General features: G+C 38.0%; 1 protein-coding gene across 8 annotated transcripts in view; it reads left to right on the top strand.

Moving 5' to 3' along the window:
- CCDC171 (coiled-coil domain containing 171) overlaps positions 1 to 25,923 on the top strand; it is a 314,999-nt gene that overhangs the window by 244,854 nt on the left and 44,222 nt on the right. For all 8 annotated transcript variants that reach the window (XM_058695287.1, XM_058695289.1, XM_058695288.1 and 5 more), the window contains one exon: positions 24,010 to 24,162. In XM_058695287.1, coding sequence (XP_058551270.1) covers positions 24,010 to 24,162 — 153 coding nt within the window. The remainder of the gene's footprint in view (positions 1 to 24,009; positions 24,163 to 25,923) is intronic.

Genomic DNA, 25,923 nt, shown 5'->3' with positions numbered 1-25,923 from the left:
ATTAAGTGGTCTCGTGTTACAAGGTCATAAGGGATGTTGTCATGTCTGCACATAGCCAAGTTACCTTGAGTTATTTTTTTCTTTAAAAAAAATGTTTTTTTAAATGTCTTATTTTTTTTGAGACAGAGAAAGACAGAGCATGAGCAGGGGAGGGGCAGAGAGAGAGGGAGACACAGAATCGGAAACAGGCTCCAGGCTCTGGGCTGTCAGCACAGAGCCCGACGCGGGGCTCGAACTCACAAACCGCAAGATCATGACCTGAGCCGAAGTCGGACGCTTAACTGACTGAGCCACCCAGGCGCCCAGAGTTGTTTTTTTTTTCTTTCCTTACGGAGGGGACCCTACCACCGTAACACAGAAGTGACAGTATGTGCCCTACTGCATCTTGGGGCAATTATGAAGGTCATATGACATACATGGAGAAAGTTTAAAAATTAAACAGCACTAATAGGTATCTTTAAAAGTGTTTTCCTTTGAATATTTGGCATATAAACATTCCTGGATCAGGTGTGAGCTTGCTTCGTTTTCAATTTCAGGTTGAGATTTTTGTCCTTCTACAAACAGGCAAGTAAGTCAGATCATAGGGAAGTTGGCAATCGTGAATCCACAATTTTCCGTGTGTCGTTGATTGTGCTGGAAACATCATGTTGATCAGAATAGGAATGACTTTACTAACAGCACAGTATTTGGCGGAGATAAGATAATTCTGTTTGCTTGGGAAAGAGGCGAACACCATCGTATTGGAGAAAGCCTATGTGGAGAGCCAGAATGCTTAGATTCAAGTCCTGTTTGCACTGTAGCCTGGAGCCCCCCATATCCTCTGCAGGTGAGGACGTGAAGCCCGTCCAGCTTTCACTCGCAGGACTGGGGAAATCAGACGGCCTAGTGTGCGTGCTAGGGTGCTTTTTTGCTGTAAAATGCTGTATTAATATAAACTGTATTGGAGTGAGCTGCAAACAGGCCTGGGGGCAGGACAAGTGACTTCCGTCCATCAAGGAAAGTTTTAGTGTTTCAGTTCTTGGAGTTTTCGATTGATGACTTCTTTGGTACAACTGGCACTTGAGTAGCAGAACAGAATGTTCACAATCTTGGTGTTTCCTCACAGTTCAGAATAAAGCCCCGGTTAACACTTTGTATTGTATAATAATTGAAGAATTATTATACAAAGTAACTAAAGAATTACTAGGGGCGCCTGAGTGGCTTAGTTGGTCAACTTTGCCTCAGGTCACGATCTCCCGGTTAGTGAGTGTTACTGAGTTCTTCGAGCCCCCGTGTCGGGCTCTGTGCTGACAGCTCAGAGCCTGGAACCTGCTTCAGATTCTGTGTCTCCCTCTCCCTCTGTCCCTCCCCTACTTGCTCTCTGTCTCTCTCTCAAAAATAAATAAACATTGAAAACAAAAACAAAAACAAAAAAAGAATTACTACTGTTTTCGTATTTTCTTTGAACTCTGTTGCGTTTATTTACACCATTTATATTTTTTAGAGGGACTTCAGATTCCATCTCTGAAATGGTGACGATACTTGCCTGTGTGTGAAATGTTTCAGACACATTTAGTTAAAAACAAAAACACAAAACATGAAAGTACAGAGCATTTTATTTTTTTGGTTACAACAGTCAGCTCCAAGTAGCTCCAAGTAGAAAAGCTGCTAAGTGATATGAACATAATTTCTTTGTCATTAATGTTAAGAGGCAAAAGCTGAATCCCAAACTTGACCCTTTCTCTAGCTTTTTTCCCCCTCATTTTTGAAGCCTATTTAAGTATAAGTATAACCTTACTAGATAATACCTCTTAATACTTATTATTGAGAGACCGAAGTCCGTGAGCACTTGAACTTTAAAATGCTGCCACAGAATTGCTATCATTTTAGCTGCTTGGACAAAAAACAGTGTTTGATGGACTGACTAGGGGAAGACCTGGAAAGGGAAGGGTTATCTACAAATTGAGTGAGTTTATTATGGCTTAGTGATTTGCTGATTGATTTCATTTGCTGTCAGTTAAGGCTCTCTTAATGTCAGTTTTCTTTGCATAATGCCTCGAAATAAAGACTGATAGAAGTTCTTCAGATTGATGCTGCTTATATAAACTGACCCTGATTTGCCCTATTTTACATGACAATTTAAGTAACGGCACTTAGAGGAAAATACAGCAATGAATATGCAACTTAAGGATTAAGGGAAATGCAGTGAATCATTCAGTCTCAAACTAGGTACAAAAGTAATTTCTGGTAATAATTCCACAGATACCTTCAGTTTTATTAAACAGACTGTTACTACTTTGATTGTGTGTGTGTGTGTGTGTGTGTGTGTGTGTGTGTAAAGAGAAGGGGAGGGAGTTGAAATGAAAAAGGGAACTGAAAGTGACCCTAAATCTTTTCAAATTATGGTAACTCTTCCTCTCCCCACTTAAACTTGGAGTTGTTAGAATCACAGTTTAAAAAATATTTTATTTGAAGTTGCATACATGCTGTAATTAAGTAACCAATGAAATGTAGGGTGAGTAATTTTATAGCTTTAAATGCTTTTTGTTTGGTTTCAGAACCTTCTGGCAACAAGCAGTGGTATTCCTTCCACCCCACCCCCCCACCCCCCGCCCTGCAATGGCCGGAAGTCTCACCATGCTAACTAAAAAGAGGTATAACTTTTGGGCAGATTAATTTAAGAAGTAACTCAATGAAGAAAACACGAAGTACTAATATTTTAACTCCTTTTCTAAGTGAGGGCTACTTAGCTCACGCTTTTCCCTTTTCTCTGGAGAGGATATGATATCACTTCCAGGTCACAGTGCTGTGTTTTGTTACGAGTGTATTGTATAATGCATATTAACCAACATGAGCCTGACTTGGTGTAACTTCATTAGGATTGAAAGGAGGACATAGGAAATAGGGCTCTGAAGTGAAGAAAGTTCAGGAATTCTGTTCATGTAGTGGGGGCTCTGCAAACCAACACTGAAGCCTAGGTGGTATCTGTGACATATTTAAAAGAGGCACACATTCTAGGGGTGCCTGGGTGGCTCAGTCGGTTAAGTGTCTGACTTTGGCTCAGGTCATGATTTCACCGTTTGTGAGTTCAAGCCCTGCGTCGGGCTCTGTACTGACAGCTCAGAGCCTGCGGCCTGCTTTAGATTCTGTGTGTGTGTGTGTGTCTCTCTCTCTCAAAAATAAATAAACATTTAAAAAAATTTTAAAGAACAAAAACCCAAAAATGCCTAGGAATAAACCTAACCAATGAGGTGAAAAATCTATACACTGAAAACTATGGAAAGCTTATGAAAGAAATTGAAGAAGACACAAAGAAATGGAAAAAATTTCCATGCTCCTGGATAGGAAGAACAAATATTGTTAAAATGTCGATCCAACCCAAAGCAATCTACATATTCAACGCGATCCCTATCAAAGTAACACCAGCATTCTTCACAGAGCTAGAACAAATAATCCTAAAATTTGTGTGGAACCAGAAAAGACCCTGAATAGCCAAAGCAACCTTGAAAAAGAAAACCAAAGCAGGAGGCATCACAATCCCGGACTTCAAGCTATACTACAAAGTTGTAATCATCAAGACAGTATGGTACTGGGACAAGAACAGACACTCAGATCAATGGAACACAATAGAGAACCCAGAAATGGACCCACAAATGTATGGCCAACTAATCTTTGACAAAGCAGGAAAGAATATCCAATGGAATAAAGACAGTCTCTTCAGCTAGTGGTGCTGGGAAAACTGGACAGCGACATGCAGAAGAATGAACCTGGATCACTTTCTTACACCATACACAAAAATAAACTCAAAGCGGATGAAAAACCTCAATGTAAGACAGGAAGCCATCAAAATTCTCAAGGAGAAAGCAGGCAAAAACCTCTTTGATCTTGGCCACAGCAATTTCTTACTCAACACGTCTCCAGAGGCAAGGGAAACAAAAGCAAAAATGAACTCCTGGGACCTCATCAAAATAAAAAGCTTCTGCACAGAGAAAGAAACAATCAGCAAAAGTAAAAGGCAACCGACGGAATTGGGAGAAGATATTTGCAAATGACATATCAGATAAAGGGTTAGCGTCCAAAATCTACAAAGAACTTATCAAACTCAACACCCAAAAAACAAATAATCCAGTGAAGAAATGGGCAAAAGACATGAATAGACACTTCTCCAAGGAAGACATCCAGAAGGCCAACTGACACATGAAAAAATGCTCCACATCACTCATCATCAGGGAAATACAAGTCAACACCACCATGAGATACCACCTGACACCTGTCAGAATGACTAACATTAACACCTCCGGCAACAACAGATGTTAGCGAGGATGCAGAGAAAGAGGATCTCTTTTGCATTGTTGGTGGGAATGCAAGGCAGTGCAGCCACTCTGGAAAACAGTGTGGAGGTTCCTCAAAAAATTAAAAATAGAACTACCCTATGACCCAGCAATTGCACTACTTGGCATTTATCCAAGGGGTACAGGTGTGCTGTTTCGAAGGGACACATGCCCGCCCCCCACCATGTTTATAGCAGCACTATCAACAATAGCCAAAGTATGGCAAGAGCCCAAATGTCCATCAATGTTTGAATGGATAAAGAAGATGCAGCATATATGTACAATGGAGTATTATTCGGCAATCAAAAAGAATGAAATCTTGCCATTTGCAACTAGGTGGATGGAACTGGTGGGTATTATGCTAAGTGAAATTAGTCAGAGAAAGACGAAAATCATATGACTTCACTCATATGAGGACTTTAAGAGACAAAACAGAGGAACATAAGGGAAGGGAAACAAAAATAATATAAAAACAGGGAGGGGGTCAAAGCAGAAGAGACTCATAAATATGGAGAACAAACTGAGGGTTGCTGGTGGGGTTGTGGGAGGGGGAATGGGCTAATGGGTAAGGGGCATTAAGGAATCTACTGAAATCATTACTTCACTATATACTAACTAATTTGGATGTAAATTTTAAAAAGTAAAAAATAAAGTTAAAAAAAAATTTTTAAAGAGGCACATGTTCTGGATTTGCAAATAAGACTTAAAATGGTCTTTAGACCTTAGATCTTTGGTTGAATGATTACCTGGTGGAATGATTTGCCCAACAAATAAATAAATTTGTTTATATGAATTTATTCATTAAATTTATTTATTTATATAAATTTATTTATTTAAAAATGTTTATTTACTTATTTTGAGAGTGAGAGAGAGTGTGCAAGTGTGTGTGAAGAAGGGGCAGAGAGAGAGGGAGACAGAGAATCCCAAGCAGGCTCCACGCTGTCAATGCAGAGCCTGCTGTGGGGCTCGATCTCATAAACTGTGAGATCATGACCTGAGCCTAAATCAAGAGTCAGAGATCATGACCAGAGCCTAAATCAAGACCACTGGGTGGTCAACTGGCTGACCACCCAGACATCTCAACCACGAAATTTAAAGTCTAAAAGAACAAATTCCATGTTTTTAATCTTTCCAAAATTCAGAAGAAATGATGAAATCAAAACATGCAGTTTAACCTTGTACATTTATTATGTCATAGGACAAAATGGGAAAAAATAATCTTTATGAGACATTTAGCATAGCGTCTTAGGCAAAGCCCTCAAAAGATAAGTTATTATTATCTAGACAGTGTGTATGAGTTGAGGAATGTTAATTCTTTATCAAGTGAAAAGGAATTCTTTGAAAATGTTGGGGTATTTATAATTACTGCAAATTAAGAGGTTAAATGATTTCTTGTTAGCATTGAGTGGGAGATACAACCATGACTGATAAAGAGGAAATCCAGGAATTCTTAAAGATATTTTCCTTATTATGTCTTTGTGGTAGTATACTATGACAGGTGGATCCTGGATCTTAAAACCCATGACTAAGAGGCAAATGATCACAGGTAAAACTTTAGGGAAAGATTTGTTGATACAGAAGTTGCTAGTTTACCTCTGCAGGTATGAATGTCCGTTTAGATTGCATTCAGAACACTTACTACACAAGATGGTCATGTCCATCAAATTTCTGTGATTATAGATTCATACCATTCTGAATAATTACCTAAACATAAAACATAAATCTCTACACTTGCTAAATGACACCTTAAAAAGAAATGTATATCTAAAACTAACAATACAAACTAGAAAACTTCTGAAAAATTGCTCTCTGACACATCAAACTGTATACATATGTATACATATCACTTTTATTATCAAAAACATAGTACATGCAATAATACCCATTATAAGGATTTCATTACACCCCCAGATTTCTGTGCTTTTGTAGATACTAAGCCAAAGCCCAAGTCAAGTCTTCATCTGAAATGGAAGGTTCTTGCTTAATTCATTTATTTTTTAAAGAAAAGTAATATAAAAAAAAACCCTTAGTAAATAATTTTCTTAATAACGTCCTTTAGAAATAGTAAACCTTTTTTTGAAAGAAGCATCAGGTTTTGTTTTGTTTTTTTGTTTTTAGGTTCCAAGGATTAGCCAATACTATCTAATAAGACACGCTTTCTTTCATTTTTGAAAAGAGGAAAGTCTGGGATAACTTTTAAAACCACTCACTCCATCCTGCTCCTGTGTTCTCTGTCTCCCCCGGCTCATTCAGCCCCAGTTGGAGGGACGAGTTGGAGCCCAGACAGGCTCCTCGTGGGGCACTAAAAGTGCTCCCAGCTGAAGTCGCAAGGGAGTGAGCTAGCGCATGGTGCAGGAGAATGGCTGGCCTTCTTTTTCACCATAGGCTCCTTACTAGGTAGAAACACTTCTATGGGGATATTTGCTCTGGAAAACCCCCTCCTTTTCCTGCTGGTCACTACAGTGGACTTAAAGAAATAAGAACGCAAAGAGCTTTTGCATACTACTTCACTTTTAAAATTTGATTTGATTTTGACATCCTGCCTTAATTTTTGTTTGTAATTCTTAGCAGATTAGTTAGAAACCATACATGTCTGCATGTGTGTGTGCGTATGTGTGTGCGTGTGTACGTTGATTTCTAACTCCACTGAAACTAGCAGAATATCACATCAGAGGGGCGCCTGGGTGGCTCAGTCAGTTAAGCATCGGACTCTTGATTTCAGTTCAGGTCACGATCTCACGGTTTCGTGGGTTTGAGCCCTGCGTTGGGCTCCGTCCTGACAGTGTGGAGCCTGCTTGGGATTCTCTCTTTCTCTCTCTCTCTGCCCCTTCCCCCATGTTCATTCTCTCTCTCAAAATTAATAAATAAATTTTAAAAAATAAGCTTACACAATAAATCACTAAATAATTCATTAAAATCCTTTGTTCTTTTTATGTATGTAACTCCAGTGAAATCATGACCGTGTAAATATCAGTATATGTAGCAACCATCCCAAATGATACAATTTTTTCTTACAACACGAGAGTCGTTTTTCATCATTCAGGCCCGCAGCTCCACATCTGAAACTCTAACTCCACAACTATAAACTGGTGACTTGGAGGCGAAAGCCTGACCTGACCTAATCTTGTGGCAAAACCTAAGAACTGACACGAGGCCGTTTGTAGTTTTAGTTTAACCCCCTTAGTGTGGTTGTTGGAATGTTTTGAGATAGAATGGGTTTGATTATCGAGTGTGCTGCCCTAGCCTGATGAGAGTGCTACTTAATATATGGTGTATGCCCCGTTTTCCCACATCCAAAAAAATCCTCCCAAACACGTCTGGTTCCAAGGTTTCAAGGAAAGGGTTGTGGGAACCACACCAACATGGTAAAACAGATCCCACACAAATAATGCATCGTATGACTACAGTGCAAGCTTTTTGTTTGTCTTATAATGAGGTACGTTCAGCCTATGGGATGATTCTGTTGCTTTGTTTTGTTTTGAGTATAGTTGACGTTAATGTTACGATAGTTTCAGGCGTTCGATTTAGTGATTTGACAAGTTTCTACATTATGCTGTGTTCACAAGTGTGGCTGCCATCCGTCAGTCTGGAATGGTATTCTGGAGTGAAATTTAAATTTAATAACTAGTATCTCTTACTCTTTGTTTGGGGTCACACAGGAATTGGGTGGTGGTTTTTGCCACCTAGAAAACTCAGACTTCAATCCATATATGCAAATCACATATGGCTCTAATAGGCTTTATAGGCTCAGGTCTAATACCCGTTTGCAAACTAAATGTGCATTTTTGTTCCATGAGGGGATCCGCTGAGACGTTCTTTTAGCCCCCCTCCCCCACTTATTTTCTGAAAGCATAGTGGATGAAATTCCTTGTCCCAAACTGTGCATACTGTCCCTCTGGATGAAGTAATGCAGACTCTTCAAGGGTCTGGAGAGGTCAGCTGTCCCGCTACCCAGGCAGTTGCTCTAGGTAAAGAGAGCAAGGTCACTGGAGAGTCCAAGGGCCTGGTTGTTTACAGCCCCGACTCCTGGTAGTCTCTAGAAGGCTTAGGAACCAGAATGTCCTTTGCTCGAGGAGAAATGGAAAGGTCATTTGAGGGTATTTAGAGATCAATGTGAACCAGGAAATTGGCTTTAGAAAAATAAAATGGCCAGCTCTCTTGATCACATAGATTTGGATATGGCTAATACCATTCAGTCATGTAGTGAGCACTTGCCAAGTTCAAGGCATTGTGCTGTATTCTAGGATACAAAGGTGACTTAAAAATCTTTTGAGGGGAGTATAGAATTTCCCCTGTATGACCCCAAACAAAGAGTGATATGAGATGGAAAGCATGATTGTTGTCAGAGAGGCATAAAGTACCATAACCTGCCCTTTAGAGATGAGTGAAATTCATTCTTCCACATTAGGAGAGGATTAGGAGAGGCTTCATAGAGGAGGTGGCATTTGAATGGGCCTTGAAGGTTATGTAGCTAAAAATCCCCTTTCCTATGAAATGTTTTTGTTAGGAAATACAGTTGGGAAATACCTGGGGTGTGAATCCCAGCCACTAGGTAGCTCAGAGGCAGTGAAATCTATGGGATGGCCTCATCTCTTTTTTGGGGGAGGGGGGTGGCCTCATCTTAATCTCCTGATTGGCAATGTTCTTTTGAGCTACCAATGTTCTGTGATACTGTGAATAAGTTATGGTCTCTGCAGGATTTCATAGAAGTCTTATTTGTTCCTTTGTAATGTACAAAAAGTAAATTCATTTACTTAATTGAATGTCAGAAAGCACTTTAGATCCAATTTGCCCTTAAAACAATGCATGACAATATTTTTTCAAAGATATAGTTTAACATACTTTAGTGGCTTTTGGTATAGAGTAGAGTTTATGGGGCTTATTGAAGTAGTTGATAACCCTGAATGAAGCATGTAGATTTCTAAACCGATCTGGTGTGTCAGAGTCAAAATGGAATCATGGTAATAAAAGAAAATAAATAAATATTTTCTCTCTTCCTCTCTTTACTGATTTACTTTTTCTTTATGTATATTGAAAATTGTTCATGTTGGATTTAATTAAACCACAAAGAAGCCCATCAAATTCTAATAATTCCAGCTAAGTGGATTTTTAGCACCTTCGTCTAAGTTAATGTAAAGGTGCGAATTGTAGATGTCCTTCGCTGAGATTCGTAAAGCTGACAGTCTTGTGTGAAAAGAGGAGGGACGGAGCATTCAGTGTTGTGTGTACACGTGCATGCATTTTCTCTGTTTGTGTAAGTCCAGCTTAGATCAGTTGCACTCTTCTGAAAGTGTCTGTTTGAGATGACGGGCTGAGCAGTTTTTCTTTGGTAGTGAACAGCTAGCTCTCAGCCCTGTCAGCCACTTGTTTCTACAACTTCTCTGTGTGTATTAACACCACTCCTTTAAGATAATTTGCATACCGAATCCCCAAAAGATTAAAATTAGGATGTGTCTTTGCTACACTATCATGTTTGATTAAAGCCGCTGGATCTTTGTAGGTCGGTTATGAAACGGACAAATGAGAAGTGCTGGTTATCACTTTGTTCAGTCTCCCTAAAGTGTAAATCAGAAAGAGATTATTGGACTATAAAGTGTCCTTTGTTAAGCCCCCGTATCTTTTGAAGAAGAGAAATAGGCACTCTCAGTACAGTCCACATTATTACTGAAATTGAAAGTCTCACTAAGTCTAGAATGAAGAACCATGCCTGTATTGCATGCTGTTAATTGAATCAAGCTGAACGAGTATATTTGGAACTCCTGCTCTGTATCCAGCCCTGTGCTTGACAGATGGTTGACAGAGGATGGATGTGCAGTCAGGGAGGAGGAGTTACCAAAAAATCACCTCAGATGTACAGCTCCTAACAGAAGAGGAACAAGACAGGCGCTAATATGGGAATCTTCAAATGCGAACACCTACGCCAGCAGTCTTTGGAAAGTATAAAGATGGGGGGAGCGCCTCAATGTATCATTAACTTTGTTTTACATTCTTCTCCTCAAAATTTTTTTTTTTATCCGTTCATCAGTCGATGGACATTTGGGCTCTTTCCAGACTTTGGCTATTGTCGATAGTGCTGCTGTAAACGCTGGGGCGCTTGTGTCCCTTCAAATCAGCATTTTTGAATCTTTTGGATTAATTCCTAGTAGTGCAATTGCTGGGTCATAGGGTAGTTCTATACTTAATTTTTTGAGCAGCCTCCATACTGTTTTCCAGAGCGGCTGTACCAGTTTGCATTCCCACCAACAGTGCAATTTGTGTTTTATCTACTCAGTTTCCATATGAAATTTAAAAATCTGTTATTTTACCAACTTAAGAAATATGAATCACAATGTGCCATGCCTCTCTTAATGGCATTCCTCTCTCTTCCCATCACCCTTCAAATAAACTCCAAGCTTCACATCTTGCCCTTGGGCTCCACGTTATCTGGGCCTTGCCTCTGTCCAACTTCATCTTCTAACACTCTGCCTTTCATTCACTGAGTATAGAGCAATAAGTATATAGCAATATTGACCTTTTTGCTGTAACTTGAATACACGAAGCACAGTCCCATTCCTAGGCTCTGAGCATACTGGTCTCCTTACTTGGCATGGCTTACGCCAAATCGTCATGAGGCTCAGTCCTTCACTCATTCATGTCTGTGCTTAAATGTCATATCATGAACAAGCCTTCTCTTGTCATTAACTAAAACAGCCACCCTTCTCCCTTTGCACTTCATTGCCTTGACCCTGTTTAATTCTCCTTCACGGCACATGACCAATATATTTGTCTATTATCTGTCTTTCACTGGAATGTAAGACCCCTGAGGGCAGGGCTTGGTCTTCACCGCTGTATCCCCAACACCTAGAACTTAAGTGCTCAGAAATATTTGTTGAATACATTAATGAATGAACTGAGATTTTCTCTATTGAGAAATTGCACACTAGGGAAAAGAACAAGGAGTTTAGAATTAGATGGACTTCAGATTTCCAGTTGTGTCATTATTAGCAATGTACTCTTTTTGTTTGTTTGTTTGTTTTTAACTAAGCTTCATGCCCAGCACAGAGCCCAGTGCAGGGCTTAAACTCATGACCCTGAGATCAAGACTTGAGCTGAGTCAGATGCTTAACCAACTGAACCACCCAGGTGACCCTAGCAATGTGCTCTTAAGAAAGTTAGGTATGGACTCTGATCCTCAGTAGCTTTATAGGTAAATTGGGCTAAATAATTCCTATTTTGCAAGTACAGCATAAAGCTTCGAGATGATGCATTTTGCCATGGAAAACAGAACTGTTCAGATTTGTATATGTTATTTAGTACAGCTAGAAAATTCCCTTCCTTTGGTTGAGGAGTCTAAATCACCCTGCACAGATGTGTCTATTACTTAAAATAAGAAGGAGAGAATAGTAGTCGAAGTAACTCTGATCTCCAAGGACTGTACTGTTAGGTATCAGAAGTGCGTATAAACATTTCTGCATTCGGTGCCAGATATTATGGTTTTGACATTTGGACAAAGCTAGACTGCCTGAATTCCAGCTCACACCAGCTGAATCCCAAAACTTAACTGTACACTCATACCATACGAAGTCTTCGTTCTCTCTGTCGATAGAATCCAAAGCAGCCTAATAACCCCCATTTTATAAAACTACCAGTGATGTCAAGACATAGTAGGTGCTCAGGAACGGGAACTCGAATAATAACATATTTTTTCCTGAAGGAGAGCCTATAAAGTAATGAGGTTAAGTCTCTTCATCATTTGCTTTGACCCATGATTAATTCTGTGTTACCCAATAACTAAACTACTCTCACTTTATCAATCTTTATTCATTAATAAACCCTGTGCCAGTTGTATAATTTGCTATATGATGGACATTTTGCATGTTGCTTAAATTTTTAAGTCCTAAAGCAAGGTAATTTATAATTATGATAGTAATAATGAGAATTATATTATTATTATCAATCTAGCAGTATCTTCTGAGAAACTCATTTCTTTTAGAATTTGTTAAGATCACTGTTCTTTTTTATGACTTCACGTCCATATGCAAGAGTTTCCAAGAGAAACTTTTTTCTCAGTCTCTGATTATTTTGCTGATGGCTTTTCCATATTCTTGTAGGAAACCAGTGTCACGGCTTATCCCTTTGGTCTTTCTTTACAGTATCCTTTAGCATAATAAGAGCAGTAATCACCATTAGTCTAGAAGCTGCATTTAGCTTCCAGATTGGCTTTGATTCAGTTCTGGTTGGAAATAACATATTTGAAAAAGAATTGGTCTTGTTCTTGGCACATTTAAGTTGTATATGCCATGGTTGAGTGGAGGCCAGAAAAAAGTTTAGAATCTAAACACGATATAAAGCAAACATCATTTAAAAAAAAAATCTGCTGCAGAAGTATTCTGCAACTCTGCGGAATATGGTTTCCCATGAGGCTCCTTCTCATACCTGAAAAGCTACTATATTTACATCCTTCAAAGTGGTGCCAGTAAAAATTTTGAGTGATGGCATAAGTTAAGTGCACGGCCATTTCAAATGGCAAAAAGGGGAAAATGAACTTTGATATTCTCTTTTTCTTATATATAATAACAGCAACAAAACATACCTGAACTGTATGCAATATGGAATCAAGTCAATTCATACTATTTTGTCTTTAGTTGTGGTTGACTAAGGAGATTGTGTATTTGTGACACAATTTTTTCCTTCTAATAGCCTGACACATTTACTATCCTCATCATCATCACCGTCATTACAATGAAACATTTCAGTGTCTGTATGTACATTGCATTAAATATCTAGTTACACATGTTTTTAACCATGCCCTGTACTAAATAAATAGGAGCACATAATCTTAAGTGGATGGCAGGGGCCCAGGCCAGTCTCTAAAGCAAACAGAGTAATTCTAGTACATGCAAAGAGACCCCTAGGACATCTAGGGTCAAAAGGAGGTTGTCCAGGAATGGAAAAGCATCTTGTATGAGAGAGAGGTGAAACCTCGGTTCACCAAAATCCTAGTTGCTACATAAAGGAAAGGTCATTTTTCTACCAGGTAATTTTCTGGATATGAGAGGATAAAAGCCTTCTTTAGTCTTAGCAGGTAAAATGGAAATTAGGTAGAACCTCTTGGAGTCCTGTTCCTTCCACGTATATGTCCAGTATGCATGGATCTCATTTGGAATGAGAATTTATGAGTCAGAAGAACCCATTCTGGGTGGGCAGGATTTGGGATATTGGTCTTTTGGGGTCTTGGTATTTTTCTTCTGACGTCTTTCACTGATAACGTCAGATCCTCAAGTCAAGATGTTAAGAGATGTACAACACATTGCCATTTTACATACATAAGTCAGTTAAACACACTAGAAGTTGTTTTCCCAAGGTTTCTCATTTTTCAAAATAATCTATTGTATGAATAATAGATTTGCTTTAATTTGTAAACTTAATTTTCTTCTCATTAAAATGAACTCACAGCCTTCTTTCAAATTACATTTTCTAGAACCCAGAGGTTTTGGGGGCCAGTATAGAAATAATGTAACATGTTAGGACAGAATAAGGATTCATTAATTTGTGGCAAATGGTTATTGAACCCATTCTATAGAATGAAATAAATCCTTAAGAAAATACCACCTGAAGTTCCTTTACTTGAAGTAAATATTTATTTCCATTACATAAGTGAAAATTGGTTGTTCAGAGGTAGTGCAGTATAATAATTATTGAGTTTGAGATCTTTGAAAATCCCGGTTTTATAGCAAAATTCAACAGGGGCTTTTCTTTTGTACCTTTTCCATCAATAGAGGAGAGAGCGTGGATTAAATTGACACTTAAATGAATGTTGTGATAGACTAGCCGTGCAATTTTTTGAAACTTGGAAAGCCTAGATTTATTCTGCTGGTTTTACTAAGAAACTTTGTATGATAGACAGCCAAAACCAAACAAACCAAAAACCCCACTAAACCAATATAAAGCAACCTGGGAAACTTGCAGCATATGGAATGAGCAGGGGCTTTGGAATTGAACAGACGTGAATTTGAATCTCAGTTCCATTATTTATGTGCTACGACCTTGGATAAGGTACTTAGAACATCACTGAGCCTTGGTTTCCTAATCTGTAAAGCAGAGATAATATGAGTCCTTAGAGGATTATTGCCAGAATTAGAAGAGTATGCAAAGCTCATACTGTGATGTTTGGCACATAGTAACTGCTTTTGCTAAGACTGGGGTCCAGGTAAGCCTTGCAATGTGGGAACTATGAAGGAAGCAAGAATACCTTTGGGCAAAGATTTGATCAAACCTAGGGTTTATTGACTCCCATACATCCCAACTCATTGGGTGATTCCTGGTGGAAGAGTGCGGGGTTCACCTCTGTCCTTGGCCTACTCTGGGGCAGACGTGAGATTGACTTCGAGGGGAGAATAGAGCTGGGGGCAAATGCCCTTCAGATTGTATTGACTCCTTTGAGGCCATAGGCTGTACTCTGGCCCCAGAATAGCCGTCATTGCTGTGACACTCAGTGAGCAAATACAGACAGGTGTCTGACATCCTCTCAGGTTGAATGTGATAAGCAAAATTCTAGGTTGTCTTGTTCATGTGTCTGCATGAAGGAGTCTTTGGGAGTTATAGGCAGAAGACTGGCTAAGATCTAAGAAGATCTAGTCCAGGCCTTTGTCAGATAAGTAGGTATCATTTAAAGGTTTTGGGAGAAGTTTTGTTCTTCTCTTGTTTACTTGTTTCTAAAATATGTTTAGATGTGCAACTAAATCTGTATATATAACCTTTTTAGTTAAACATTAGCATATGACACACACGTATATGTACTTTGCTTTGCTTTTTTTACCTTTTTATTTTGATATAATTATAGAGTCACAAGAAGTTGCAAAAATAGTATCCTTCATCCAGTTTCCCCCATGTTACATCCTACTTAACTTTAGTACAATATCAAAACCAGAGAAAGGACACCGGTACAGTGTGTATGTATAGTTCTGTGACATTTTATCATGTGGATATATTTGTGTAGCCTCCACCACACTCAAGATGCAGGACTGTTGTGTCACCACAGAGATCTCCACCAGCTGACCATTTTAGAGACATTTCAGCCCCTCCCCCTGAAATCACCCCTCAGCTCTGGTAACCATGAAATGTTTTCTGTCTCTCTGATTTTGTCCATGATAAATAAATGAAATCCTACCGAATGTGATCTTTTGAGATTGACTCCCCCCCCCCCCGCCCCCCACTCAGCATAGTGCCCTTGAATCCATCCAAGTTGTATCTGTCTGTACTTTGTTCCTTTCTGTTCTATGAGTAGTCATGGATGGATGTTCTACAATGTGTGACGCCACTCATTGAGGAACAGCTTGGTTGTTTCCAACTTTGGGCTATTACATGTAAAGCTGTTCTGAACATTCATGGACAGATTTTTGTGTGAACAAAAAAAATTTTTTTTTTTAATTTCTCTAGAAAAAAAAAAGGCCAGGACTGATTTCTGGGCCAAATGTAATTGCATGCTTAATTTTTAAAGAAATCGCCAAACTGTTTTCCAGAGTGACTGTAGCATTTTTCATTCTTGCCATAACATAGGAGAGTTCCAGTTTCCCTGCTTCCTTGTTGGCTTTTGATGTCACAGTTTCTTTCAGCCATACTGGTAGATGCAGAGTAATATCTCACTCTGCTTCTTTTCATTCTCTAATGGCTTGTGATTTTGAAAATCTTTTAATGTGCGTATGTGAGATCTGTTATGTTCTCTTTGGTAAAATGTATCTTAGTGTCTCTTGCTCATTTTCTAATTGGAATGTTTGTCTTTTTACTGTTGAGTTTTTAGAGTTTTTAAAAAAACATACGCTAGAAACTAGTTCTTTTATCAGATATGTGGTTTGAAAATATTTTCTCCTATGGTAGCTTTCTTTTAACCATAGTAACAGGATCTTTTGGTGAAGTTCAGGTGAAGTTCAGTTTATTGGTTTTTTTTTTTCCTTGTATGGATTATGCTTTCAGTATCACGTCTCAGAACCCTTCACCAAGCCCAAAGATGCCAAAGATTTTCTCCTATTTTTTTTCCTAAGAGTTCTATAGTTTTATGCTTTACATTTAAGTCTGTGGTCAATTTTGAGTTAATTTTTGTATAGGGTATGATAATCAGACTTCTAAGATGGCCCACAAGACCCTTCCCTTCCCCCTGGTTGTACATGCACCATGTAATTAATCTCCTTCTTTTGAGGGTGGGCAAACAAGACCAGTAAATATGAGATCATCCTGGGTGGGCCTGACCTAATCGGGTGAGCCTTTTAAAAGAAGGTGAAGTGAGGGAGGTGCTCTGTTGCTGACCTGGAGAAAAGCAAGTAGCCATGTAGAGAAAGGAGGGGTCCATCCAGCAACAACATGAGGGCGGTCTCTAGGAACCAAGAGTGACCCTGGATGTAGAGGCTGCTGGGGCCCTACTCTGCTTCTCTGATTCTAGGGCCCTCACTCTTTCAGTCTCAGGGGACAAACAGGGCTGCTGCCGTCCCCTCAGCACCAGCACATCACTAGCGTGCTTGCTTCTGGTGTGCTCCCCGAACTAGTCGCCTCGCAGTGTGGACGAGTGCTCTCTAAACTTGTTGATTGCTCACTCTCATTTTTGAGTAGCCGCAGTGTATGTGTATCTATTTCTTTATAACATATATATATATAAAATATATATACATATATTACATATAATGTAGAAAACAGTTTAAAAAGATGCGATTTCAAAAAATCTTAAAGAGAAGATTTAAAAGCTAACATAAAAACTATGGAGACAGTAAAAAGATCAGTGTTGTCAGGGGTTAGGGAGGAGGGCGGGATAAAAGATGGAGCGTAGGGGATTTTGAGGGCAGTGAAGCTCTTCTGTAGGCTACCATAATGATGGATATACGTTATTATATATTTGCTAAAACTCATAGAATACACGCCATCAGGAGTCATTCCTAATGTGATCTGTGGACTTTGGGTGATGAACTGTCACTGTGGGTGGTAACAGGTGTACTACTCTGTGCAGGGTGTTGATAGTTGGGAGGTTTGGGTGTGTACGGGAACTCTGTACTTTCTCGCGAATTTTTCTGTGAACTGAAAACTGCTCTAAGAAATAAAGTCTATTAAAAGAACTAAATGTAGTCAAAAATACAAGCTATATTTGGAAGTTCTTTTTTAGTTTTTTGTTTTTTTCCACTCTAACTCACTTTGGAGATCAGGTACATCCCGGTGGGTAGGCAAGACAAAGGATGCTCCCTTTTTTTCTGTAACGTAAGAAATGCAATTGTTATTCTTTGAAATGGACTGGCATATCACTTGGTCCATTTTTTTAGACATTAATGTTCCCATAAGGTGTGTTAAAGGAAGGTGGAAGGATTTCACCATGAAGAGGGGCTGAGAGTGGCATCCTTGCTTGTTTCTTTACTTCTTTTGTGTTTCAGCATGAACTGTTATGTACCCTGTCTGGTTAAGTGAGTTTATGGATTAACTTATTTAACAGAGAGTAAATTTTACAATAGTGTACAATGAGTTAAAAAGTAGTCTTTAAAATCTCCAATATAATAGGTCACTGTTTTTCTTGTGATGACGTGCTTCAAAGTACTCTTGAACTTAGTCTGAATTATAGTATTTTCTTTCACAAAAAGAGAAGGATTCCAAATCTGTAGTCCTTCTCTTTGATGGCAAGTGGCTGTCAAAAGCATTCTATTTAGAAAATTATTTTAAAAACCCATCCCATACAGGAGTACTGATGCATAGGGGCACTTGTACCCCAATGTTTATAGCAGCACTCTCAACAATAGCCAAATTATGGAAAGAGCCTAAATGTCCATCAACTGATGAATGGATAAGGAAATTGCGGTTTATATACACAATGGAGTACTACATGGCAATGAGAAAGAACGAAATATGGCCCTTTGTAGCAACGTGGATGGAACTGGAGAGTGTGATGCTAAGTGAAATAAGCCATACAGAGAAAAACAGATACCATATGGTTTCACTCTTATGTGGATCCTGAGAAACTTAACAGAAACCCATGGGAGAGGGGAAGGAAAAAAAAAAAAACGAGGTTAGAGTGGGAGAGAGCCAAAGCATAAGAGACTCTTAAAAACTGAGAACAAACTGAGGGTTTATGGGGGGTGGGGGAGGGGTGGGTGGGTGATGGGTATTGAGGGGGCACCTTTTGGGATGAGCACTGGGTGTTGTATGGAAACCAATTTGACAATAAACTTCATATATTGAAAAAAAAAATAAAAAAAAATAAAATTCAAAAAATAAAATAAAATAAAATAAAAACCCCATCCCATCCCACTGTTGCTGGGAATGCAAACTGGTGCAGCTACTCGGAAAAACAGTATGGAGTTTCCTCCAAAAGTTAAAAATAGGACTACCCTACACCCAGCAATTGCACTACTAGGTATTTATCCAAAGGATACAAAAATGCTGATTCGAAGGGGCACCTGCACCTCAATGTTTATAGCAGCGCTATCAACAATAGCCAAATTATGGAAAGAACCCTAATGTCCATCAACTGATGAGTGGATAAAGAAGATGTGGTATATATACAATGGGATATTACGCAGCCACACACACACACAAATGAGATCTTGCCATTTGTAACAACGTAGGTGGAACTACAGTGTATTATTTACACTGTGTGTTAACTAACTGGAATTTAAAGAAAAACTTGTAAGAATAACATCATAAATAGGAACTGTTTTATTATCAGTGGGAAGTTTTGTTGTTAGGAAGTAAATATTCATTGGCCTCTGAAATTCTTTGCACTTGAGGGGCGCCTGGGTGGCTCGGGTGGTTAAGCGTCTGACTCTTGATTTTGGCTCTGGTTATGATCTCACAGTTATGAGACTGAGTCCCACGTGGGGCTCTGCATGGAGTGTGGAGCCTGCTTAGGATTCTCTCTCCCTCTGCCCTTTCCTTGCTCATGCTCACACACACGCATGCTCTCTCTCTCAAAAAAAAAATTAAATTAAATTCTTTATGTTTGGAAGGACTTTAATATATTCCATATGTGTGGAATACCTAATATTTAAAATGTTTACATCATGTCTAATAATACCCCTCAGAAATATTGAATCTTTGTTTTATGAGCTAAAAAATATTTTTCGTAATTTGATGTCATTATCTTTATGACAGCTAACATTTACCTGAGTGTTTCCTATGTTTCAGATAGGTAAGGTCTTTTCAGGTCTTAATACTCATTTAATCCTCACAAAATCTTTATAAGATAGGAATTAGTGGGGCACGTGGGTGGCTCAGTAGGTTGAGTGTCTGACTCTTGATTTCGGCTCAGGTCATGATCCCAGGGTCGTGGGATCAAGCTCTGCTTAAGATTCTCTCTTGCTCTCTCTCTCCCTATGCTTCTCTCCCACTGTTCTCCCCCTGCTCGCTCTCTCTCTCTCTCTCTCAAAAAAAAAAAAAAAAGGAATTATTATCCCCATTTTATGGGGACTTTTTATATTTCACATATTTGGTATTTTACATGGCATATTTACTTTATATAGTATATAGAAATGAAGTATATATATAGGTATATTTAAAGTGAAATATCTGAGGTTTTTGCCTCCCAATTACTTACTCAAAAATATAAGTAAAAGATTTACTATTTTGGCATCTAGGTCTTGTGACATTTTCCACTAATTTCTCCTCCTGACATCAGGTTCCCAAGGATCCCATTTCCCCTGAAATTCAATTTTGAAGTCGGTCTAAATTACATAATACATACATAACGAGTTATATAAATATTATCCTCATGCTCAAGTGACAGTCACCTATTTGTAGCTCAGAATTTTTTTGCACAGTAAAACACTTATACTTTTCCTTAAAGTGAACAGGAGGTGGAATTTTGTTTGGATTCTCTCATCTTGTTATGTTGATTTATAAACACTCTAGATGATCTCTGAAACAAAAGGCTATTCTGGTCCAGAAACTGTCTTTTGTTCTGTTTCTCCTGTAACTAGATAAGCCCCACTGAGATACATGGTCCAAATCCCCAGGGCCCAAGATGACACGGAATACACTCTCCAGCGCTGGGCACGCTATATGCAGTACCGTGCTGTGCTGTCGTTGTTTGCTAATGTAGAACGGTGTGACGTTTTAATATGGGCGAGAGGTGTGTTGTGAAAGCTTAGACTTTGGGAGATTGATGCAGAAGTCATCAGATGCTCGCTCCTTCCTCCCCCACCCCCCTCAGTTGATCCAGACTGTCATTTCCACTTATTCTACCAACTTGATGCCTTTCTTTGTATTAAAGAGATGGATTTTCGCTGGAATCCTTTATTACACAGTTTGAATCACTTTTTAATATTGAAAGTTAACATTCTTTATTCTTCAAAAGATCTGGTGCTTCTTTCAATAACTGCAATGTCACTGACCCCCAACCCCCACCATACCTTTCAGTTCTGAAGGAGGTTTTCATTTTAGAAAGGTGGGGTCGTTTTTAAACCTATTTGTACCATGAAACGTGTTGTATTTATCACTGTCCCTTGTTACTCTGAAAAGACATCATATATAGGTGTTGTAAAAACAACCCTGCTTTCATCTCTCAAACAAAATGCTGCTTTAAAAGATCTTAGGGGCGCCTTGGTGGCTGAGTCTGTTGAGCATCCAACTCTTGATTTCGGCTCAGGTCATGATCTCATGGTTTGTGGGACCAAGCCCCACATCTGGCTCCATGCTGACAGCTCAGAGCCTGCTTGGAATTCTCCCTCTCCCCCTCTCTCTGCCACTCCCCTGCTCACGCGTGTGCTCTCTCCCTCTCTCTCTCAAAATAAATAAACATTAAAAGAGAAATTCTCTCTCTCTCCTTCTGCCCCTCTCCCTGGCTTGTATCCTCTCTCTAAAATTAAAAAAGTAAATAAATAAAAGATTTAAAATGTTTAATGTTCTAAATCCTATGAAAAAACAGTTTATTTCTATATTCTTTTTAGTGCTCTAAAGAAGTAATATATGATTTCTCTTAATACTGCACTGAATATTAGAATTTAGTTATTAAAAGTAGATCAAGGAAGGAGCCAAAATAATTATGACTTGTGTTTCGTCCACCATATAAAAATTCAGACGTAACTTCTCAAAAAGTCTTTTATTTTTTTTTAAAAAAGGTTTGAAGGAATATAATTTATATTATGTATTCCTTTAAGGGTATCATGTACATGAGAATTCATGAAATATGTTTCTCCAAATGTAGGAAATAGGATAACTTTTTAAATGTTGAGCTTTTTTATTCTTAAATGTTAGAGGCCAGTTCCATTGTGACATACAGTGAAATCATAATCCAGGAGCCTATTACTGATAGAAAAGTACTTTTTTTATTCATTAAGCACTTACATATCTTTTTATGCCTTTTATACAGTTTAGATCCTTATATAATAAGAACATATGTATACAAACCACCTATCACAGGTTGTCTCATTAATATCTTAGTGGAGAATTTAAAAACAGAACAGGGGCGCCTGGGTGGCTCAGGTGGTTAAGTGTCCGACTTCGGCTCAGGTCATGATCTCATGGTTCGTGAGTTCAAGCCTTGGCCCAGGGCTCTGTGCTGACAGCTGGGAGCCTGGAGCCTACTTCGCATTCTGTGTCTCTGTCTCTCTTTGCTCCTCCCCCGCCTCACGCTCTGTCTCTCCCTCTCTCAAAAATAAATAAACATCAAAAATAAAAATAGAGCAATGGTAATACTCAATGAAATTCAGTAGTTTACCATTTTTAGAGGGCTTTCTTATATAGCTGCAATGTAGTTGAAGGATTGAGAGAATGACTTTATCTTAGATTTTTCATTATCTGAGCTGTACAACAGGTTGGTAGTGGGCAAGAAAATGACCCTTCTTTCTATTTCATGGAGGGATAAAATGGAAGTTCAGAGAGATGACGTAACATTGCCCAGCAGTGTACAGCTAAGTAAGTAGCAGAGTGATGACCAGACAAAAAGAGGACTTGTGATTTTTGGTTCCACTATCTCAATGGTGGAGATAAATGAATTTATAAGAGTGGAGAGAGACTTGGCATTGGAAGAAGAAGATACGGTTTTATAGTTTCTGAATTTTACATACTTTTGAAGCCCAGGGGAATATTTTGTGTTAGTATTAGCTATAAGCACACCTTGAAATAACTCAAAGTAAGGTAGAGATGTTCCCAAGCATGAAGTCATACCAGGCTTATCTAGTGTTGGGTAATAGAATTCTCTTTTGTGTATCCTATCCTTTTGTGCCTACAGCCATGCTTTCACTTCTTTGTTTGATTTAAACAAAGTATGGTTAATAATTTATACATTAGAGTGTTAAGATTATATTTCCCCAAATATCTTCATCCTTTCCTATAAGGCATTTTATGCCAACATATGGCTTCAACTTGCGGTTTTTATATTTTCCAGTTTTACCTTCATTCATTCATTCATTCATTCAAACAAGCGCTCATCGTGGGCCACTAACATCCATGGTGATACAGAGATTCGGCATAGTATCTGGCTTTAGGAGCTCCTCGGTCTAGTAAAGATAAACACATAAACTAATATATTTCTGCTAAAGCAATAAATGTTATAGTAAAAGCAAGCATGAGGGGCCCACACAGGGCCAGAGTAAAAATTAACAGTGCCTTTGGGTTCAAAAAAGACTTCTTGAAAAAGATGGTGTCTGAGCTTAATGTTTTGGGGCAAATAGGAATTTATTAGGCAAAAAGGTATGACTTTTCTTACTATTACCTACAAATGGCGAGTGTACTTCTGTTTCTTAGACATTGTATACATTGTTTCTTACTTTTTGTTCACCAAATTATTATTTCATGTGCATTTGGAATTGCTCACATATCTTGTTTCTCAAAGCTTTTCCAAATCAGACCCTTCAGATTGAATATAATTTGGAAATGCTCAGACTGTCTACCATTTTACTAATACGTTGCTGTGGTTAGAACATTTTTTTTTCTTGTAAATAATATAACATTGTATCTGAATATGTCTTTGAAATATTTGATTTTTGCTATATTTGAAGTATTTTAAAAGACTTTTTTTAAAAAAGGTGTGATAGTATTCTTGGACTCAAAATTCACTACTAGTTGCTTTAGAAGAAAAAGCCTATAAAATATGAATAAAATGTAATACAGAGGTCTAACAGTCCCCCAAATATAATTTATTTAGCGGGGAGAAAAACTTATACACACTTGCTTATATTATTTATTTTATTATACATAGTATAAGAGCAATCTTCTATTATATGAATGAAAAAATTATGCTTTTTGTACAATATAAGAATCACATTATTTGCTCTTATCCAATTACAGGATTATTTCAGCTCCTTTTGTTTCAAAACACTTGTTTGGTTTTTTTTTTAGGTGGATTGAAAATTTTAGTAACTCAGCTCATTTTAAAATATCTTGCTTATATATATCCATCTATTGTGTGTCTTAAGATTGAAATTTAGGTCAAATTACAACTTGAATTTAACTTTACAGAGCAAATAAGTGTGCCATCTTTAAAAATTGCATTCTAAATTTTAAGCACAATAGATCAAAGTACATCTTATTTAAATATATACTCTGGAAAATAAATCTCAATTATTTTCTCCCAAACTTTCTTAAAATAGTCACTGTTCTCAATATAAAATGTGAAGTTTAGCTTTCTTATTTTAAAGAAAGATGAAAAGTTGTTTATTTTAAAATTTTAATGACTTTGCTTTCAAATTATGGAAATTCTTCTTTGGGGACAGCTTTATTTGAATTGTCTGTGACATTATATTTATTTCTTAAGGCTATGATTAAAAGTTTCATGGATGTCTACCAGCTTGCAAGCGCTAGAATTGCTACATTAGAGAAGGAAATGACATCTCATCGAAGTCACATTGCGACGTTGAAATCAGAACTTCACACAGCTTGTTTACGGGAAAATGAAAGTTTACAATCAGTAAGTCCCGCGATGTTTTTTTTTAAATTTTTTCTCTGTGTCTTGGGTCACATTACATTCATGTTTTTATGGCTCATAAGATCACTCACCAATATATATAATTTAGCGCAAATGATCAATCAAGCAATGTAAAATTATTAGTGTGGAGAAAATTTTGAGGGAAGAAAGGCAATTAATTTTTCCATTGTATCATGTATAAAGATATGCATACTGTTATCAATGCTAAAACACGACATCGAGATTCCTTTGTGTTTGGCAGGGCAGCTGACAGTTGGATTTGGCAGTATGCATAGTTAAAGCTTGCAACTGTCTGAAGATTCAGTGTGTCCCATTAAGACAGAATATTATTAATTATGCGTATAACCAAAATGGTAATTAGAACATGTGATGATTCTCTGTAGAAAACTAGACTTATCCATAATACATGCCTAGCTAAAGATGCATGTTGTGATTCATCTACATGATTAAAATTCAGTTTCAGCAGCCATTTTATGTCTTCGAATTTTAGCCCAGGATGAAATTTGGGCTCATTTAAGACTAAACAAAATGTTCTACATTTGAAATATGTGTTTGGGGAGTATCAAACAGTGAATAAGGGAATAAAATAAGCATTTAAACTTTTTTCTCCAAAGTCAGATGTATCAACAGTGAGATTCAGAAGATTACCAATCATTGGAATGTCTTTTTTCCTCTTTTCGTTTGATTGTAATGGATCAGGGTGACTTGTAGGGAAAAAAAATGGTATCATTTTGCCATTCAGCGATTGACCCTTTTCAATGGTGTATTCAACAGAAAAAGAGTTAGCATGAAAGCAAATAGCTGCGTGGCTGTGGGTTAGTTCTTCAGCACCGTCAGATCTTAGCTCAGGTGCTCGCGTCCCACGAAATGACCATAGTATTGAAAATTGCAGCTACCAGCCTTCCTTCCCCCAGCCCCAACCTCTGTCTCATTCTCGCCCCATATTGCCTACGTACCTTTCATCTTCCTTGTTTTATTTCACTGTAGCACTTATTATTGATTGACATAAACCTCATTTTATTTATTTGCTTATCGTCTGTTCCTTACCCTCATAGAATATAAGTTCCATAGAGACAAGCGATTTGGGGCATTTCTTCACTGCTATTTCCTCTTCGCTCTAGAGGCAAGAACAGTTTGGCCCATAGTAGGTGTTTAACTGATGCTCATTGAGTGAAAATACTAGCACTTCATCCAATAAATGAACAAACCAATTATTTGGGACCTGAGATGTTGAGTTTAGTTTGTATTTATTTATTTTTAAAGTTTATTTATTTATTTATTTATTTAGAGAGAAAACACAAGCAGGGGAGGGGCAGAGAGAGAGGGAGGAGAGAGAATCCCAAATAGGCTTAGCTCTGACAGTGTGGAGCCCAACGTGGGGCTCGAAACTACAAACTGTAAGATCATGACCTGAACCGAAACCAAGAGTCAGGTGCTTCACCAACTGAGCCATCCAGGTCCCCCAAGTTCAGTTTTTCAAAATGACTTTGTTAATTTCTTAATGAGGGAGTAGTAAATTTGATCTCCACCAAGAGAAATTAAAGAGGAAACTTATTTAAAAAATTGAGTATTTTAAATTTATTTTAGCCTTTCTCTGAAACCTATTCACATTTCTTCCTGTGAGCTCTCTGGTCCCATTGGTTAGTATTTCATTATACTGTTTAGTTATGTCAGCTTTGTTGGGTCATACAATTATTTATTGTTTGTTACTGCTATCCATATAAAAGTAATTACTTTTATTTT

Source organism: Neofelis nebulosa, chromosome 12 (assembly GCF_028018385.1).
Source record: "Neofelis nebulosa isolate mNeoNeb1 chromosome 12, mNeoNeb1.pri, whole genome shotgun sequence".
Lineage (NCBI taxonomy): Eukaryota > Metazoa > Chordata > Mammalia > Carnivora > Felidae > Neofelis > Neofelis nebulosa.
This window is presented reverse-complemented; position numbering and strand designations above follow the sequence as displayed.